General features: G+C 37.5%; 1 protein-coding gene across 15 annotated transcripts in view; it reads right to left on the bottom strand.

The window, feature by feature from the left end:
* The window catches only part of PPFIBP1 (PPFIA binding protein 1), a 650,864-nt gene that overhangs the window by 337,475 nt on the left and 293,237 nt on the right, over window positions 1-20,152 (bottom strand). For 8 of the 15 annotated variants that reach the window (XM_053719064.1, XM_053719065.1, XM_053719067.1 and 5 more), the window contains exons 5-7: window positions 17,267-17,380; window positions 10,665-10,796; window positions 3,219-3,320 (exon numbers count right to left, since the gene is read on the bottom strand). In XM_053719064.1, coding sequence (XP_053575039.1) covers window positions 3,219-3,320; window positions 10,665-10,796; window positions 17,267-17,380 — 348 coding nt within the window. The remainder of the gene's footprint in view (window positions 1-3,218; window positions 3,321-10,664; window positions 10,797-17,266; window positions 17,381-20,152) is intronic. The other 7 variants (XM_053719070.1, XM_053719072.1, XM_053719077.1 and 4 more) reach the window with 1 other exon arrangement.

The raw sequence follows: 20,152 nt of genomic DNA, 5'->3' as shown, positions 1-20,152 counted from the left end.
TTTTAGTAACGGTTGCTAAAATCATTTTCCTCATACAAACAGAAATCTTCATCTCTTTTCTGTTTCAGAGTAAATAGTACATACCAGCACTATTTTAAAATAACAAACTCTTGATTGAATAATAAAAACTACAGTTAAACACTAAAAAACTCTAAGCCATCTCCGTGGAGATGTTGCCTGTACAACGGCAAAGAGAATGACTGGGGTAGGCGGAGCCTAGGAGGGATCATGTGACCAGCTTTGCTGGGCTCTTTGCCATTTCCTGTTGGGGAAGAGAATATCCCACAAGTAAGGATGACGCCGTGGACCGGACACACCTATGTTGGAGAAAGCTTAGATTTAGAAGAAACATCAGCAGACCAAGATTTAAGCCATAGTGCTCTATGTGCTAAGATTGCAAAAACAGATATTATGGCCCCCATCTTAATGACTTGTAATGAAGCATCCGTGATAAAGGAATAAGCTAACTTTAGAGCCTTTATCCTATCCTGAATTTCCTCCAAAGGAGTTTCCGCTTGAAGGGATTCAGACAGGGCGTCAAACCAATAGGCGGCAGCACTGGTTACTGTGGCAATGCACACCGCTGAGGAGTATACATTTTCATTAAAAAGGCCTCCAGCTTTTTATCCATAGGATCTTTGAATGAGCAACTGTCCTCAATAGGAATAGTAGTTCTCCTTGCCAAAGTGGAAATCACACCTTCCACCTTTGGAACCGTCTGCCACGACTCCTTAATGGAGTCAGCCACCGGGAACATTTTCTTAAAGACAGATGAGGGGGAGAAAGGAATCCCTGGTTTATCCAATTCCGGGTAATAATTTCCATGGCACGGTCTGGTGCTGGAAACACCTCCCCCCAGGTGAGGGGACATCAAAGTATCTATATAATTTACTAGATTTCTTAGGGTTGACCACGACAGGCGCATCGGAGTAATACAAAGTAGCTAGAACCTCCTTTAGTAACACACGGAGGTGTTCAAGTTTAAATCTGAAGGAAACTACTTCAGCATCAGAAGAAGGAATTACACTATCAGAATCTGAGATTTCACCCTCAGAGGCTACCAAAGTATCCTCCTCCTTTGACTTATGGGAGAAAGCAACTTGGTTAGCCTGTACAGGATCTGATACCTTACTATCTGATTCTCTAGATTTTCTCTTACGTTTACCCTGCAGCAAGGGAATGGCAGCTAACGCCTCAGATACCGCTGAGGACACCTGGGCATCAATTTCTGCCTTGAAAAAGACTCCACTAAGAGTCTGCAAGGAACCACAGGACACTGCCTGAGACGGTAATGATACCTGGGGTACTTGAGGAGGAGACTGTGGCATTGCCTGAACAGAATCCACCTCAGAGAATGGTGGCTCAGAAACAAAAAGTCTGTCTTTATACATCAAGGTCTTTTCAATATAGGCACCACAAAAGGGCAAAGGAGGTTCAATATGGGCACTCAAACAAATTTTGCACTCTGCTTCAGGCAATCTTGCAAAAGATTTTTTTTAATATGTACTGTCCCTGTAACTGGGTAATGATATATAATACACAGTAGGACGTCGGTTACAGGAACCGCAACTAACCGGCAAAATAACCTCCCCTTTTATATTCAGCTCCCTTTCAACTGAAAAACGTAACCATACAGTTTTTAAAAAACGTCTGGCCCCTTTACATCTCAGCGTTAAGCTGGGGTGCCTATCTGAACCTTTACGAACAGAGAGAGACTGGATTTCAAGCAAAACACGCTATCTACTGCATGTGCAACTGCCAACAGCTGAAACAAGGGAAGGGCGCAAAGTTACAGTGCGCTCTGAGACCAGAAGAAGAAATTCCGCCCCATGACATCACAAAATGTCCGATAAACGGACCGCAATCAAACTAAAACAAAAACATTGAGTTTGTCCCCTCCTGAAAAGAACGTCTGATCCCAAAAATTATATGACCCTGAGCCACCATAATAAAGTAAATAAAAAGTTTTAATCACTTTATACCTCCCTCACATACTGTAGCAGGGCCTTGCAACCTGACCAATGTATCCTGAATTCAGGATGACTTACATCCACAATGATGCAGTACTGAAGTGCCAGGGTTTCTGTATATTTGTAAAAAACATGGCACTTACCTGCATCTCTATTCGACAGAAAGGACATCTCACCGGCATGAGAGGATGCCACTCTTCACAGAGACATATGTGTAGAAGAAAGGACAGAGTAAGCCTACTCTGGCATTCTGTAAGAGGGCAGCAACTTGTCAGGAAAACACAGTGAGGCCCACCCCACAGGTTCCTTGCTGCTTAAAAGCTACCACAGCCCTGCTGAAGAGACTAACGTGGAGTACATCTAAACCAAGCATGATAGGGAAGATCAGAGCAAGCCTGCTCTGGCTTCAAAATAAAAAAAATCTTGATAGAAGAATCTTATACAGGACACCTATAACTTCACCTCCTCCTTGCACTGAAGGAAAAGAGAATGACTGGGGGTTGTGGGAAGAAAAGTGATACTTAACAGCTTTGCTGTGATGCTCTTTGCCTCCTCCTGCTGGCCAGGAGTGATATACCAAACAGTAATTGATGATTCTGTGGACTCACCATGTCTTAAGAAAGAAATTGATAAAAAAAAATTTAGGTTTAAAATGCAGTGACGGGCATCGGAACAACTGAACAATGTGCTTGGCTGTTCATTAAAGGGACACTCAAGTCAAAATCAAACCTTACTTATTCAGATAGAACATGCAATTTTAACCTATTTACAAAATGTGCAGTCTCTTTATATTTATATTTTTTCCGTCACCAGCTCCTACTGAGCATGTGCAAGAATTCCCAGAATATACGTATACGAATTTGTGATTGGCTGATGGCTGCCACATGATACAAGAAGAGTCGAAATAGACATAACTGAAAATCTACGACCTATTTGAAGTTCAGACTAAGTGCTATTGTATTGTCTTGTTATCGTGCATTTGTTGTTTATGAAAATCTACTGTATTTACTGGTCCTTTAAGGTTATTAAACATCTACACATCCCCTCCCCCCTAGCATTTTATTTTACAAATACATAATAATGCCTACAGGAGAAGCATTGATAAAATATTACAAAATCAAACCAGCACATGCTGCATTAGACGTGGTTTCTCACTATGATTTATATAAGTATATTATTTACAGTTAGCAAACCCACACGGCACAAGAACGCTCATGCACAAGCCGTATTCCATCCAAACTCGGTCACCTCTTGGTCACCGTACTGTAACCTTTTTTCCTGGAACAACGCTAACTCCACTTCCACTTTCTCCATTTGCTGCCTTAGTTCTGCTATAACTTTATGCAGAGACTGAATTACATAAAAAGGAAGCAGAAAAGAAACCAGATAAGGAAAAGGCACGGAGCAACTAGACCAAACAAAGACCCAGAGGTCACAATGTGGCCCCTCAGACAATTCCCGTACAACGGTATCTGATCTGTTTGAATATTTAGCAGCACTATGAAACTGACTGTGTGGTCACCTTAAAGGGCTATTATAGTGATAAAATGAAATGCATCTATTAGTATGTCATTTTATCACTAGTGACGCAGCAACACTATATGTTTTACTCTCTTAAAGTGGTTAAACACATAGTTAAAAAAGATGGGTCCTGCGGCTAGCGCTGCCAATTTAATCAGTGGCTGTTTCCACTCAGGACTAGGAGTGCTCTGCAGTTCTCAAGCAGTACTTTAACTATGTGTATAAGTCCTTTGTAAGGTTAAATACATAGTGTTGCTGCACTGTTAGTTATAAAATGACAAGCTCTAATGAATAAGCGCATTTAGTTTTATCACTAAAAAGGTCCTTTAACATTTCACAGTGCAGCTCATTGATGTTTAATGCTTAAGTACATCATTTGTTGCTAATAGGGAGAGGTAGCAGCAACAGGATATTTAGCTTTTTGCACTGCCCCCAGGGGTTGACAAAACTGATTAAAATGTAGGAGCCAGTAAGTATATTTAGGTGCTAGTCAGTATATTAAGGAGCCAGTCAGTATATTTAGGTGCCAGTCAGTATATTTAGGTGCTAGTCAGTATATTAAGGAGACAGTCAGTATATTTAGGAGACAGTCAGTATATTTAGGAGACAGTCAGTATATTTAGGAGACAGTCAGTATATTTAGGAGACAGTCAGTATATCTAGGAGACAGTCAGTATATCTAGGAGCCAGTCAGTATATTTAGGTGCCAGTCAGTATATTTAGGTGCCAGTCAGTATATTTAGGGTCCAGTAAGTATATTAAGGAGCCAGTCAGTATATTTAGGTGCCAGTCAGTATATTTAGGGTCCAGTAAGTATATTAAGGAGCCAATCAGTATATTTAGGGTCCAGTAAGTATATTAAGGAGCCAGTCAGTATATTTAGGGTCCAGTAAGTATATTTAGGAGCCAGTCAGTATATTTAGGGGCCAATAAGTATATTTAGGAGCCAGTAAGTATATTTAGGAGCCAGTCAGTGGTATTTGTATATAGATATGTGGAGAATAACACACGTTAGGAGCCAGCAAGTATATTTAGGAGCCAGTAAGTATATTTAGGCGCCAGTAAGTATATTTGGGAGCCAGTAAGTATATTTAGGAGCCAGTCAGTATATTAAAGAGCCAGTCAGTATATTAAAGAGCCAGTCAGTATATCTAGGAGCCAGTAAGTATATTTAGGAGCCAGTAAGTATATCTAGGAGCCAGTCAGTATATTAAGGCACCAGTAAGTATATTAAGGCGCCAGTAAGTATATTTAGGAGCCAGCAAGTATATCTAGGAGCAAGTCAGTATATTTAGGAGCCAGTCAGTATATCTAGGAGCCAGTAAGTATATTTAGGCGCCAGTAAGTATATTTAGGCGCCAGTAAGTATATTTAGGCGCCAGTAAGTATATTTAGGCGCCAGCAAGTATATCTAGGAGCAAGTAAGTATATTTAGGCGCCAGTAAGTATATCTAGGAGCCAGTCAGTATTTCTAGGAGCCAGTAAGTATATTTAGGCACCAGTAAGTATATTTAGGCGCCAGTAAGTATATCTAGGAGCCAGTAAGTATATTTAGACGCCAGTAAGTATATTTAGGAGCCAGCAAGTATATTTAGGAGACCGTCAGTATATCTAGGAGGCAGTCAGTATTTCTAGGAGCCAGTAAGTATATTTAGGAGCCAGTCAGTGTGTTATTTGTATACAGATATGTGAAGAACAACACACACGTTAGGAGCAAGGGTAGTATTCTAGGAGCCAGTGGTGTTCTGGCTCTTGGGTTTGTCAAGCCAGTCCCTAGACGTTGGGAAATAATTTACTCCCAATAACTTCAGCTCCTTTTACCTAATATTTCTCACAACTGCAGACCAGTAATGTCCATTGCACAACCAGGGATCACTGGTTTGTGATAAAACCCAATAAATAAAAGGTTTGGAGAGTATATAAGTGGGATCTCATCATGCTTGGAAACTGCCCCCTTCAGAATGTGCCAAACCCTTAAATCCACAGGCCTAGGATTTGAGTCCCAACCAATGTGACAAATATATCAACCTTAAAGATAGATCATACAATGTTTAACAGCGTTCCAATTTACTTCTATTATCTAATTTGCTTTATTCTCTTGGTATGCTCTGTTGATAATCATTCCTAGGTATCTTTAGGAGGAGCAATGCACTACTGGGATCTGGCTGCTGATTGGTTGCGGCATATTGGCTCACCTGATGTGTTCAGCTAGCTCTCAGTAGTGCATTGCTTTAACTTTAACAAAGGATACAAAGAGAATTAAGCCATTTTTATAATAGCTGTATATTGAAAATTTGTTTAAAACTGCATGTTCTATGTGAATCACGAAAGAATATCTTTCAGTTTCATGTCCCTTTAAGAGCCGGACAGAATATTGAGTCACCACTATGATATATAAGGCTCTGGGGAAAGGTATAATTTTAACATGTTTAATTAAATCCTGATGTTCCATACAGACAATAGAAATATGAAATAAAAGCAGGTTCAATTTTAATAAAAACTAAGAGCATATCAAATGGCTGCTAGGTAATTACTGTTAATGCTGATTGGCTAATAGGTATGTACTCCTAATGCTTATTGGATAACAGGTGTATATGGCTAATGCTCATTAGCTGTTCGACAAACAAGCATAATCACAAGTACCTGTCAGCCAATGAGTATTACAGGAACTTATCTCAAAATCCAGAATTCCAAAATCCTAACTTTTTAATTAAATTTTAATAAAAAATAAAAGTATCAAAATGAACTATTTTCCCTGCCTTTAAGTCATAATCTTCTCTGCCTGCGTCTTTGGTCTGGTTTTTGTGATCTAAAATGCAAATAATAGTTTGTATTTATTTAAAACAACAATGATTACCTTTCTGAGGGTACTATGTAAACAAAAGTATTAAAAATGATATAAAACTACATTCAGGTAACAAGTATAAGCTGTATTATGACATCTAAATGTTGCCTAACTGACATAAGATATTGTTCCTCTTAGTAGATTATGATATATTTTAATGAACCAACAAAATCAAGGTTTCATATTCCATAAGCTTTCAAGACCTCAGAGACTTGTGAGGTCTTAAAGGGACACTGAACCCAAATTTTTTCTTTTATGATTCAGGTAGAGCATGCAATTTTAAGCAGCTTTCTAATTTACTCCTATTATCACATTTTCTTCATCCTCTTGCTATCTTTATTTGAAAAGCAAGAATGTAAGTTTTGCAGCCGGCCCATTTTTGTTTACACAACCTGGGTTGTGCCTGCTGATTGGTGGCTGAATGCACCCACCAATAAACAAGTGCTGTCCAGGGTCTGAACCAAAAAGTGGCTGGCTCCACAGCTTAGATGCCTTCTTTTTCAAATAAAGATAGCAAGAGAACGAAGAAAAAATTATATTAGGAGTAAATTAGAAAGTTGCTTAAAAGTGCCTGTTCTATCTGAATCACGAAAGAAAGAATTTGGGTTTAGTTTCCCTTAATGAATATAAAATATTGATTTTCTTGGTCCATTAAAAGGTATCACACTCTACTAAAAGGAAATCTTTATCAGTCTCAGCCATGCTATGTTTGAAGGAAATGGGAATAAAAAGTTTAAACACATTTTTTCTTTGATCAGTAAAACAAACAAAAAAAAACATTACAAACACATTTTACTTACAGAAAATAGGGTAAAACCAAGCCCTGAAGTTAAAAGGAGAGAGACCCAGGTTATCTCATGCGTACTGGCAGCTTTAAAACCAAAATTACAGGTCATAAGAGGCCATCAGCTGCAGATCAGATGGGAAATGTAAAAGCAGTTTTTTTGTGGGTTTTGACTTAGAGAATAAAGAACATAAATAATATTACAGTTTCTGATGCCAGACATGACGCATATCTCTTCCTAAATCTGAAGAATTCTTTTTTAGCGAATACGCCGGTAATATTTAGTGCAGCTGATATGCTCTTGTGCTGAGAATGATTATTTGGTACTTTATTACTTGTTCTCAGTTTAAGAGAGACAACGCTATTAAACATTACAGTTCCATATAAGCTGACAGAGGTTTAATAGCTGGTTAAGCTGCGGTGGGGAACTCACTACTCAGGGTGCCTGGGGGGGAAGAACTCACCTGTCAGTCAGATCAACGGAATTGACCACAAAGGGGCCGCGTGATTGCTTTGATCATTGCAGGAAATTAGGAAGGGAGTGTAGAGGGCTGGGAAACACTTTGAACTGTGCATATAAATAACTGTAGGTGGCACATAAAAGGCAGCACTACATTTTATATACTTTACATAATAGGATAATTGTTCTCTTAGATACTAAATTCACTTTGTTACACCTGTGTTCCAAAAAAAGAAAACAGAAGCTCTCAACTGAGAATGAAGCCTGTGTTACTGTCAGACTGTAATGCCGGCTTTTTCAGCTGTTCAAACCGTACTTGTCCAATGTAAGATTTCTATCTGGGTTCCCCTATACTGTATAATATCTGTTCCAGATGAGTCTGCAGCATGGCACTGAGGTTGCACACAATGTCCTGCTGTTTATAGCCAGTACTTCTTACAAGTTGTTAGACGCCTATAAGCTACCATTGTTCATTTAGTTATCCATGCATCTCACACTTGCAACTAACTTCTTAAAGGGATATGAAAGCCAGAAATGGTCTTTTGTGATTCAGAGAACACCATTTAAAAAAAACAACGTATCCTTTAGCTTCTATTATCAAATTTGCTTAGTTCCCATAATATTCTGTGCTGAAGAGATACCTAGGTAGCATCTGGAGCAGTACATAGCAGGAAATAGTGCTGCCCTCTAGTGCCCCAGAAATAGGCAGGCTCTTAAAGGGATGCTAAACCCAATTTTTTTATTTCATTATTCAGATAGCGCAGCAATTTTAAGCAACTTTCTAATTTACTCCTATTATCAATTCTCTTGCTATCTTTATTTAAAAAGCAGGAATTTAAAGCTTAGGAGCCAGCCCATTTTGGTTCAGAACTTGGGTTATGCTTGCTTATTGGTTTGCTAAATGTAGCCACCAATAAGCAAGCACTATCCAGGGTGCTGATCCTAAAATGGGCTGGCTCCTAAGCTTTACATTTGGGTTTAGCATCCCTCTAAGCGTATGTTCCTGCTTTTAAACAAAAGATACCAAAAGAACAAAGAAACATTGCTAATAGAAGTAAATTAGAAAGTTGTTTAAAATCAAATTCTCTATCTGAATAATGAAATAATTTTTTTTGCATCATACCCCTATTAAATAAGGAAAAAGCTTGCCCCTCCCCTATGCATCTATTTCATCTGGGAAGATGAGGCCGGCTGTCTGTTTCTGCATTTGTGTGTCATCTCTTGGTTAAACATTTCTCACATCAACTCCCTTTCTATGTAATATTATTGTCTAGAGGCGTCTTCACCGGCTTCACATTTGGTTGTGCGCCTCTGCTTGTCACCACAAACTATCAATACACTCTGCTGATTTAGAACGTCAGGACAAGATCATGCAGAATAAGGACAGCATTAGACAGCACTGTGGTTATCTGAGCAAGAGCCTAACTCACCCGGAGACTAATCATTTCAGCCAAATAGTGTATACAATGGCAAAAATATAATATGTTACAGTGCTTTATTATTGAACTGCTGCCTGTATATAAACTGTGTGCTTAACCCTGCAAACAGATTAAACACATAAAGTCAGCCCCAGAGCTGCAGTTCACCACTAGGAACTAACAGAGCACATCTGGTGAGCCAATGGCAAGAGACAAATGTGTAGCCACCATTAACCAGATAGCTCCCAGTACTGCATCACTGCTGCTGAGGATATGTACATATTCTTTGCAAGAAAGGATATTAAAAGTAAATTTGAGAATAGAACTGAAAATACAAGTGTCTTAAAATGACATACTATATGAATCATGCAAGTTAACTGACTTTCCTGTCCCTTTAACCCAGGGATGGGGAACCTTGCCCCTTAAGATGTTTCAGAACTACATTTCCCATGATTCTCAACTGGACTTCAGAGTGCCTAAGCATCCTGGGTAATGTAGTTGTGAAACAATGAGTAATGTAGTTCTGAAACTTTAGGAATGCCAAGGTTCCCCATCCCTGCTTTGACCAGTGAAAATCTGTATGTATGTTATAAGTGTATTAAAGGCTTTGTTACTCATGAAGTTTAGGCAGAGAAATCTTCATATCTGCTAGATATGCTAGATATTGTCTCACAAAGCACAGTATATATGGGAAGGTGCTTGTAAAATAATAGATAAAAGTTCCTTTAATATAACATTTAGATACAGTTATTTTATCTTATAGATGCTGTTGTCTAACTGGGCTTATAGGGCCACACAAAATATAATCAGGGACAACAATTACAGGATAAGAGAGAATGCATAAAATAAACATATAAAACAAATACAACAATAAATATAAATAAATAATAATATACAATATAACACTAAGCATATTTGCACTATAAAAGCTCAACAAACACTGTATATCAGGATGTGTCCTGTCTGCCCAATGCACTATAACAAAGTATATGAAGATGAATTATATCTGTGTGCAAGCGACAAAATGAAAGCAGAATCCAAATTCTCAGCTACATACAGACAAAATAACTATTTATATTCAATTTTGGTATTTGGTTAATTGCATTCACTAAAGCTAATTAATAACATATATATGGATGCTGTATACACCTGACGAAGGGTCATGGCCGTGAAATGCGTTGTGATTTCTTCAAGGACACAACCTGATTCTCAGGGCTTTCTGTAATTGTATAGTGTCAATATCCTCTTATTTTTCTGTCTTTCAAATCATCTGATACATCATGATATATTGTGCAGCATGATTAGAATTTGAATAAATATAATATATATATATATATATATATATATATATATATATATATATATATATATATATATATATATATAAATAAATAAATAAATAAATAAATAAATAAATAAAGTCACACACTGTAAAAACAGCACTGCAAGGTTTTGTAATTGTAACACATATACATCCCATCCCATTTTGCTTAGCTGCTGTCTGGTGGTGAAAAAGCATACTTTTATTTTTAATGGTTCCTTTTAAAAGAGAAAATGTGGTTGTTCTAATTCAATCTTAAAAAAATAGTAACAGTCATGCTGCTATCTTTGGAATTGAGATGACGTTGCTGATTTGCTGAGGAAAGCGTATGAAGATTGTTCTCACCTCTGTATCTCGGTAACGCTCCTCGAACTCAATGCGATCCTTCTCTACGGCTGTCAGTTTAAGTCTCAGATTTGATATCTCTGCCATTAAGTCAAGTTTCTGTGTTTCGAGTGATGTTCTGCTTAAGAGTTCCTAGAGAATGATACAGGAAAAAGCTATTAATTTCCAGTGATCAAACATCATAAAAAACAGGGTATTAGGAGTACATATCAGCATCTAACAGCCACCAAGCGGCTTCACAAAACAGCTTAATTTGAGCCTATGGGGCCCATTTACTATGATGTGGGCGGACATGATCCGATATAGCGGATCATGACCGCTGCACATCGATAAATGCCGACACCATACGCTGTCTGCATTTATCATTGCCCCAGCAGTTCTTGTGAACTGCTGGTGCAATACCGCCTAATGCAGATTTGCGACCAATCGGCTGCTAGCAGGGGGTGTCAATCAACCCGATCGTATTCGATCGGGTTGATTTCTGTCCGCCGCCTCAGAGCAAGCGGACAAGTTATGGAGCTTGATAAATATGCCCCTATGAGTACATCTAGCAGAATTTCCTCTGAATTTTCTGGTTATTTTGCAGCGTGATGTAAAACTATATTATAAAATGTAAATATGTTTGATTTTGTTTATATTTTTGGTTTCAAACATTTTAATTAAATTGTTATTGACAAGCAGCTAAATGTGAGTCTGGATAAGTCGTCAGATAACTGGATATTGAAGCAGATGGAAATTAAAGTTGCCTTTTAGCCGAGTATCATTTTGGGCTATTATTGAACATTTAATGCGCTTTGAGGTCTGAAAAAAATGAGAGAAAAAAAAAAAAAAATGTGACTGCAAATCTGAGGGTGTAGAATTTAAAAGCAATACTTTTGTAATTACTAAAATGACTAATTATGTTAAGTGTTTGAGGAAACATTAAAGAATCAATACATTTTCTTACTAACAGACATGATTAATCCATCTAAAACCAGACGGTGATAAACTGAACTACTCAGGCTCCACTCACCTATATTCTACATTTGAAGAAGAAAAAAAAAGAAAGAAAAAAAAGGTAATTGAGAACAAACCCCTACGGAGCTAATCCATCTGTGAATTTCTCTAACCAATAACATAGATTGGATTTTACTTGAAGGGATAAAAAAAAGTGCTACTTTAGTAAAAACAAATATGTTAAATCAAAGTTAATATAAAAATAAAGTGTAAAAAATTGCAAATAACTTATTTGTTTTCTTGCACAATTAGCACTTAGACATTCTCACTAAAGCACCTGTCCCCAGTGTGATAAGAGCAGAGAAGTTTTTACTCTGTCAGTTCTGGGCATGAGCAAATCTGACTCCCTATTATCTAGTCTATTCGATAGCCTAGAAGTTTTATGACACCAGGATAAAACTTCCTGCAAAGGCTCCTCCTCCTTACAGGGCTGTGACAGGAAGTAAAAGACACTGCACAAATGTAGTGTAAACAAATAATTAAAAGGTAAAATCCATTAAAATAGATGACTAACACATATTATAATGCATTCTATTAAGTATAAGAAAAAGATTAGTGCTTTTTATTACAACAATGAAATAGACTGTTTAACATCCATTTAAAGGGAAACTGTACTAAATTGTTCTGACATTCATATGAATAAACCGCTTTTATTTTATTTTCATGAAGTACAGTAAATTGAAACTAACACAGTTGTGAACTTCCCACCAATGCCCACTGGCTGATAGGCACTTCCCTCCAATAATCATTGGCTGAGAGGCACTTCCCTCCAATACTCATTGGTTTATAGTTACTTCATTCTAATGCTCATTGGCTGAGAGGCGCTTCCCTCAGATGATTATTGCTTAATGAGCATTAGCAGGAAGTGTCTATATACCAATAAGCATTAGCAGGAAGTGTCTATATACCAATAAGCATAAGCAGGAAGTGTCTATATACCAATAAGCATAAGCAGAAAGTGTCTATATACGCATAAGCAGTAGGTGTGTCTATATACCAATAAGCATAAGCAGGAAGTGTCTGTATACCAATAAGCATAAGCAGGAGGTGCCTATATAGAAATAAGCATAAGCAGGAGGTCCCTATATAGCAATAAGCATAAGCAGGAGGTCCCTATATAGAAATAAGCATAAGCAGGAAGTGTCTATATACCAATAAGCATAAGCAGGAAGTGTCTATATACCAATAAGCATAAGCAGGAGGTCCCTATATAGCAATAAGCATAAGCAGGAAGTGTCTATATACCAATAAGCATTAGCAGGAAGTGTCTATATACCAATAAACATTAGCAGGAAGTGTCTATATTCCAATAAGCATTAGCAGGAAGTGTCTATATACCAATAAGCATTAGCAGGAAGTGTCTATATACCAATAAGCAGGATCTCTTGTGATTGGCTAACTAGATGTGCTCAGCTAGCTGCCAGTAGTTCATTACTGCTCCTTCTGCAAAGGATAACAAGAGAATGAAGCAAATTTGATAAAAGAAGTATATTGGAAAGTTGTTTAAAATTGTATGTTCTACCCAAATCATGGAAGAAAATGTTGGGGTTTCCTGACCCTTTAAATGGTAAAACATTTCCATTAAACCAGCAAAGTTATTTGTACCAGTTTATCCTTAAACCCCCTAAATAACTTATAGAGACATACAAGTCAAAACAAAATCTTTGGTTAAGACAGAGTAGCAATTATAAATAGCTTTTAAATTTACATCTATTATGAAAATGTATTTGTCCTCTTGGTTTCCTTTGTTAAAAAAGCATACCTAGGTAGACTCAGGAGCTGCAATGAACTACTGGCAGCTAGCTGGTGATTGGTGGCTATACAAATATGCCTTATTAGCTCACCAGATGTGTTCAGATAGCTCCCAGTAGTTATATGGGTATATTAAAAAAAAAGTATGAAGCCAGCAGAATAAAAGGGACAGTCTACTCCAAAATGTTTGTTGTTTAAAAAGATAATCCACTTTTACCCATTCATCAGTTTTGCATAACCAACATAGTTATATTAATATACTTTTTTACTTCTGTGATCAGCTTGCATCTAAGCCTCTGCAGGCTGCCTCCTTATCTCAAAGCTTTTTACAGACTTGCAGTTTAGCCTATCAGTGCTGACTCATTAATAACTCCACAGGAGTGAGCACACTGTTATCTATATGGCACACATTAATTAGCAGTGTTTGGCTGTGGAAAGCTAAAAAAATGCCCTGGGATAAGAGGCAGCCTGTAGTGGCTTAGAAACAAGCAGACATTTAGTGGTTTGGACTCAGGTTATAATATATATTAATATAACAATATTGGTTGAGCAAAGCTGGGAAATTGGTATTAAAGGGATTATCTATCTTTTTAAACAAAACAAAAAATCAAGTAGACTGTCCCTTTAACTAGCACTGTCTTGCTGTGAAAAGCTAATAAAACTGTACTGCAGGGGCTTAGAAACAGGCAGAGATTTAGGGCCAGATTACAATGGAGCAGTATTTGTTACCACTCGAGCACTAACTTCGTTGTAATTAAAGGTTTTGCATGCGTTGGGTAGCACTCATGCTATAAGTTGAAAGTAAACAATTTTCGCTTGCGTTCTAACCAGGCACGCGCAAAAAGCTGAACTTAGAATATTGCGCGCACCATAACGTATTCCCCACAGAAGCCTAACAGCCTAATCGCATGCAAACCCGATCCCATATTCTCAAGTGCGCTAACCCGACATGAAAATATGAATATTTCACATTCCAGTGTTCTTCACATAGAAGAATTTGTTCTATTTATTCATAAATACATATTTCTACATATAGATCTGATGGTATTTTGGTACAATATATATATATATATATATATATATATACATACACACACACATACACATGATTTTTTATATATATATATATACATACATACACACACATACACATGAATTTTTATATATATAAATAAAATTATATACACACACGATTATATATAGGTATAAATGTATACAGAATTTTGGTTTATAAATACATAGAACATATTCTGCAATGTGCAGAACATTGGAATAAGTTATTTTTTTAACGGCTGGAAATTATGCTCATATTTTCCTATACTGCTATGTTTACAAGACTAACTAACTTCTATGCTTTCTATTATACATACATCATTTCATAATTCTATTTCATTGTATTAATTCTTGCATTGAATACACCTTCACTAACGGCAAGTTCACCTTACAACACCAAAAAATAAAAAACAACAATGTAAGTCCTTCACTTATATCTTATGTCCATTCCCGTGTATTATATTTGGATCATATTGTTCCAGGTAAATCTGTAATAGGACTTTCTTTTTAAATTCACTCATGCTTGGACAATATTTAGACTTCCATTAACTAAGAATAATGTCTCTGCCAATCATAACTGCTACATTAATCAGATTGTTGTTTTCTTTTACATAAGATTTACCATGTAGGAACAATAAATCTGAAAGGTTCCAACTTATTTGCCTTTCTAAGAATCTGTTCAGCCAATAATTGATTTTACCCCAGAACTTTCTCACCTTGGAGCATGCCCAGAAGCATTGCATAAGATTGGCCAAAGGAAAGGAACATCTGGCACAACATATAATACCGTGGGGAGGCCATTTAGCTATCCTGGCTGGGGATCGATATGACTGCTTGATCACTCTCATATGCGATTCTCTCCAGTCTTGTGACTTTGTACATTTTTGTAACAATTTAAAACTCTGATCAATTGATATCTCACGTAATTCTTTTATCCATTTATGGTGTAATGTTTCTAGGTTTTCTTGGCCTTTCTTTTGCATTATTATGTCATGCCAAATAGATATTGATGGCAATCCGGACTTCTATTATTTCATTCCTTGATCAACCTCTCCCACAGAGCATATTTTCCTATTAATAAAAAGTAATACGGTCTAATCTGCAGATAAACAAAATCATATTCTTGTCTTAAATCTGAGGAGGATTGTTTGTGGTGTGTTTTTAATATACTTTTTTCTAGCAGACTCCAACACTGAGCTACCTATTTCAATCCTTTTTTCATTGAGGAGGAAACATAAAAATAGATACTTTTTAATTTCTATATAAGTAAAAGTCGATTTTTAATAATATTTTTTTCTTAAAGGGACATAAAACCCAAGCATTTTCTCTCATGATTCAGACAGAGCATACCATTTTAAACAACTTTCCTATTTACTTCTATTCTCTAACTTTCTTTGTTTTCTTGTTATCCTTTGTTGGAAAGTAAGTTCAGGAGTGTGCGCGTGTCTGCAGCAGTGTATAGCAGAAGTTTCACAAGTGTTATACATAAGCAATATCACTAGATCGCAGCACTATTTCCTGTCATGTAGTCCTTAAGACATGTGCTCGCTACCTATCGAGATATCTCTTCAACAAAGAACAAAGAGAACAAAGCAAATTTGATAATAGGAGTACATTTGAAACTTTTTTTTGAATTGTACTCTCTTTCTCAAACATGAAAGAAACATTTTGGGTTTCATATCCCTTTAATTCTGCTGGCTTTGCACTTTTTTAATTTTATACCTAAATAAATCTGCATGCAGAAACTGATCCTGAACATATGAAAAAAAATTGGGGGTTTTCAACATTAGTATCCTATAATGACTAAATCTAGTTATTTAACCTCTTTATAAGTATTGCTGACATGAATGAATCCAGGTAATGGCATACGGGGCGCTTGATTTAGCACAGCTCTCACCCAGCCTCCTACACATGCTGTGACACATGGAAGCAAGTACAAGCATGCTGGTCATAGACGTCTGTCATATCTGCCTCCCATACACTAACGCTCACACAGTTACAGGGAGAATCTTGCAGAGGAGTTAGCGCAACACAAAACTCTGCAGTTTGCATTCATTACTTATTTTGTCTGCTTTTCCAGGAAATTGTGCTTATACCACAGCTCTCAGAGAAGCTGGACTGCATTCTGCAATCTAATGAAATCTACATATGATTGAAAGATCTGTGCAGGAGTTTATATTTATATTTGCCTCTAACTGGACATAGTAAAGAAGAAACATACTAAAGACGCTTTTCAAGGGGTGTTTCCCTAGCCTTCAAAACAAAAATAAAAGTTTAAAAACATTTATTTTACATGTTAACCCTTTAAGGACACAGCTTTCAGTTTGCTCAATGGTTTTATGACAGAAAAAATCCGTCATATGTCCATAAGAGGTTAATGTCATGAAGCACTGCATTGTTTATATATACTGTACATATCCAAAAAATGATTTAATGAGACTTCCAGCTTGTCAGTAGTTAGGGTTTCTCTGAGAATATTAAAGTGATGGTAAATTTTACGTTTTAAAATTAGGTCCGGAATGTTAGTGATATTTTAGATGGATTTTAATTGATCACTTTTAATAAAGATGCACTATAACTTACTATTAATCTACTCCAAGCTCTGGCCGCCCACTTCATAACTTATTTTTTTCTGATCTAACCATTTTAACTGTTCTCCAATCTGCGCTCTAGCCGTATGACACTTATTTTGGAAGTGATCAATGAAAGTCCATCTAAAATATCGCTTAGATCCTGCACCTGATTTTAAAACATACAAAGTTTACCTTTACTTTAAGACTATCACCAGGGCCTCTTCATACCTGCTGTAGCATTTCTTCAGTTGCATTTAATTTTTCTCTGTGTTCTTCGAGGCAGAACTCGAGATCCCGGATCTTCTCTCCTTGCGCTTCCACTTGGTCAGTCAATACGCTCACCTGGCCACGCCAAGAAAGGGCAGACAGGTTAGTAAGGGTGCTCAGATACATGGGCTACCTAATAAGATACTGGGAAGAATTTCTTAAAGTTAAATCAGAGCTGTAACTCTTGATAAAGTCAGGAAGGGTTACATATTGTTTTAACATTAAACAACAATTAAAGGGACATTCAAAACACAAAAATGCTCAAAGTAGTATTAGCATATCATCTCTGTATTTGTGTCCCATCGTACCTAAGTATTTAGATCCCACAAAGGTGTTAAACGCATAGCTAAAGTTCACACTGACTCAACGGCTGCAAAAGTGTTGTGGCTCCAAAGTAAGGTTTAATCTATGTGATATACAGTATATAAACACACACACACAGTGTGAAAATGCCCATGGGATTCACACTCTAACCTCTCATTCAGATGCCAGGAAATAACTAAATCCAAGATGTATACAATTATCCTCACTCTCTGAACTTCAAAATTAAGAAAAAAATAAATTATGCTTACCTGATAATTTTATTTCCATTGTGGGGAGGAGAGTCCACGGCTTCATTCATTACTTGTGGGAATTAAGAACCTGGCCACCAGGAGGAGGCAAATACACCCCAGCCAAAGGCTTAAATACCTCCCCCCACTCCCTCATCCCCCAGTCATTCTGCTGAGGGAACAAGGAACAGAAGGAGAAATATTAAGGTATAAATGGTGCCAGAAGAATATATTAAATTTAGGTCAACCCATTGGAGATACGGGCGGGGACCGTGGACTCTCCTCTCCACGATGGAAATAAAATTATCAGGCTAAGCATAATTTATGTTTTCCATCTAAAGGGGAGGAGAGTCCATGGCTTCATTCATTACTTGAGGGAAACCTATACCCAAGCTCCTAAAGGATACTGAATGAAACCGGGAGGTAAAAATGCGGACCCTTAATCTGAGGGCACAACAGCCTGTAGAACCTGTCTCCCAAAAACAGCTCCCGCAGAAGCAAAAACGTCAAATTTGGAAAACTTAGTGAAGGTATGCAAGGAGGACCTGGTAACCGCCTTGCAAATCTGCTCCATAGAAGGCCCAAGATGAAGCTACTGCTCTAGTGGAATGAGCCGTAATCCTCTGAGAGGGCTTGTGTCCTGCTGTCTCATAGGACAAACGGATCAAGCTCCTTCAAAAAGACAAAGAAGTAGCAGAAGCCCTCTGACCCCTGCGCTTCCCTGAATACACCACAAAAAGTGACTTAGATTGTCTGAAATCCTTTGTGGCCTGAAGATAGAATTTCAAAGCATGAACCATGTCCAGATTATGAAGTAACCTCTCCTTAGGAGAAGAAGAGTTAGGACACAAAGAAGGAACAACTATCTCCTGATTAATGTTACGGTTAGAACAGCCTTATCTGCATGAAACACCAGATAAGGGGGCTCATATTGCAATGCCGCCAGCTCAGAAAACTCTGCGTGCCGAAGCAATGGCCAACAGAAAGAGAACCTTCCAAGAGAGAAGTTTATGTTAAGAGAGTGCATAGGTTCAAACGGAACCTTCTGCAAGACCCTAAGTACCAAGTTTAAGCTCCAAGGGGAAGCAGTCTGCCTAAAAACAGGCCTGATTCGAGATAAAGCCTGAACAAAAGATTGGATGTAAGGGAGATCAGCGAGTCTCCTGTGCAACAGAACAGATAAAGCTGAAATTTGTCCTCTTAGTGAACTAGCGGCGAGGCCCTTCTCTAAACCCTCTTGGAGTAAAGATAAAATCCTGAATACCAATCCAAGACCAAATACCTTAATAACCCAATCATACATGAGACTTTTAATACATGGATAGAGATAGTTAAAACACACCCTAATTTGTCCTCAATACCCTCCCCACTGACACCTATACTACAGAATGATAACTTTCCACCGGGACTCACTTTCACCCCCACAGGTACCAAGGACATTCATCTTCTGTTACCAGCCTATGTATTGACAGAAGATGGTAATTTACTACCTAGACACTCCATGGAATCCTTGGGCAATGGATTTTTCAGTGTGTGGTTTCGGTACCTCCAATTTAGCCACTACTTTCAGTCCTCACATAAATCCCACCTAAATAGGCAGCGAACACAATTTGAGATACTGTGCAGTTCTTCCTCTTCTAACTTTCACACAATTTCTCGTACATATAAACTATTGACTAAACCAATTGAAACCGATTTACCAACATTTACTAAAGCTTGGAATAGAGATTTACCATTTTTAATCCCAATTATAGAATGGCATTCAATTTTCACAGCGGTGAAACGGTCGGCACATTCGGCTAAACTTATAGAAACCAACATGAAATTATTAACTAGGTGGTATCTCACACCACAGAGACTCAAGCATCTCTTTCCTGGTTCTTCTAACCACTGCTGGAGACAGTGTAGGGAAGAGGGCACGCTATTCCATATTTGGTGGGCCTGTCCTAAAATTCAAGCATTTTGGACATCTATTATACCATATATACAAAACACAATTGGCACTTCGATGCCTCACGACACGACTATCTACCTGTTACACAAATACCCCAAACTTAACTCACAACTACACTATAAACTACTACAAATAATGATTAACAGTGCAAATCAACTAATTCCAAGACTGTGGAAAAAAGAATCAATTCCCACCCTAGCTGAGTGGATACAAGAGATACAACTCAATCTCAAGCTGGAAAGATATCACTATCTTTTAATAAACAAATTAGACACTCATGCAGAGATATTGTTTCTGTGGGATTCTAGACCCACTTAGGGCCCTACCACGACTCCTTTGTAT

This window comes from Bombina bombina, chromosome 6 (assembly GCF_027579735.1).
Source record: "Bombina bombina isolate aBomBom1 chromosome 6, aBomBom1.pri, whole genome shotgun sequence".
NCBI classification, from domain to species: domain Eukaryota; kingdom Metazoa; phylum Chordata; class Amphibia; order Anura; family Bombinatoridae; genus Bombina; species Bombina bombina.
The sequence above is the reverse complement of the archived record's forward strand: the minus strand, read 5'-3'. Positions and strand labels throughout refer to the sequence as shown.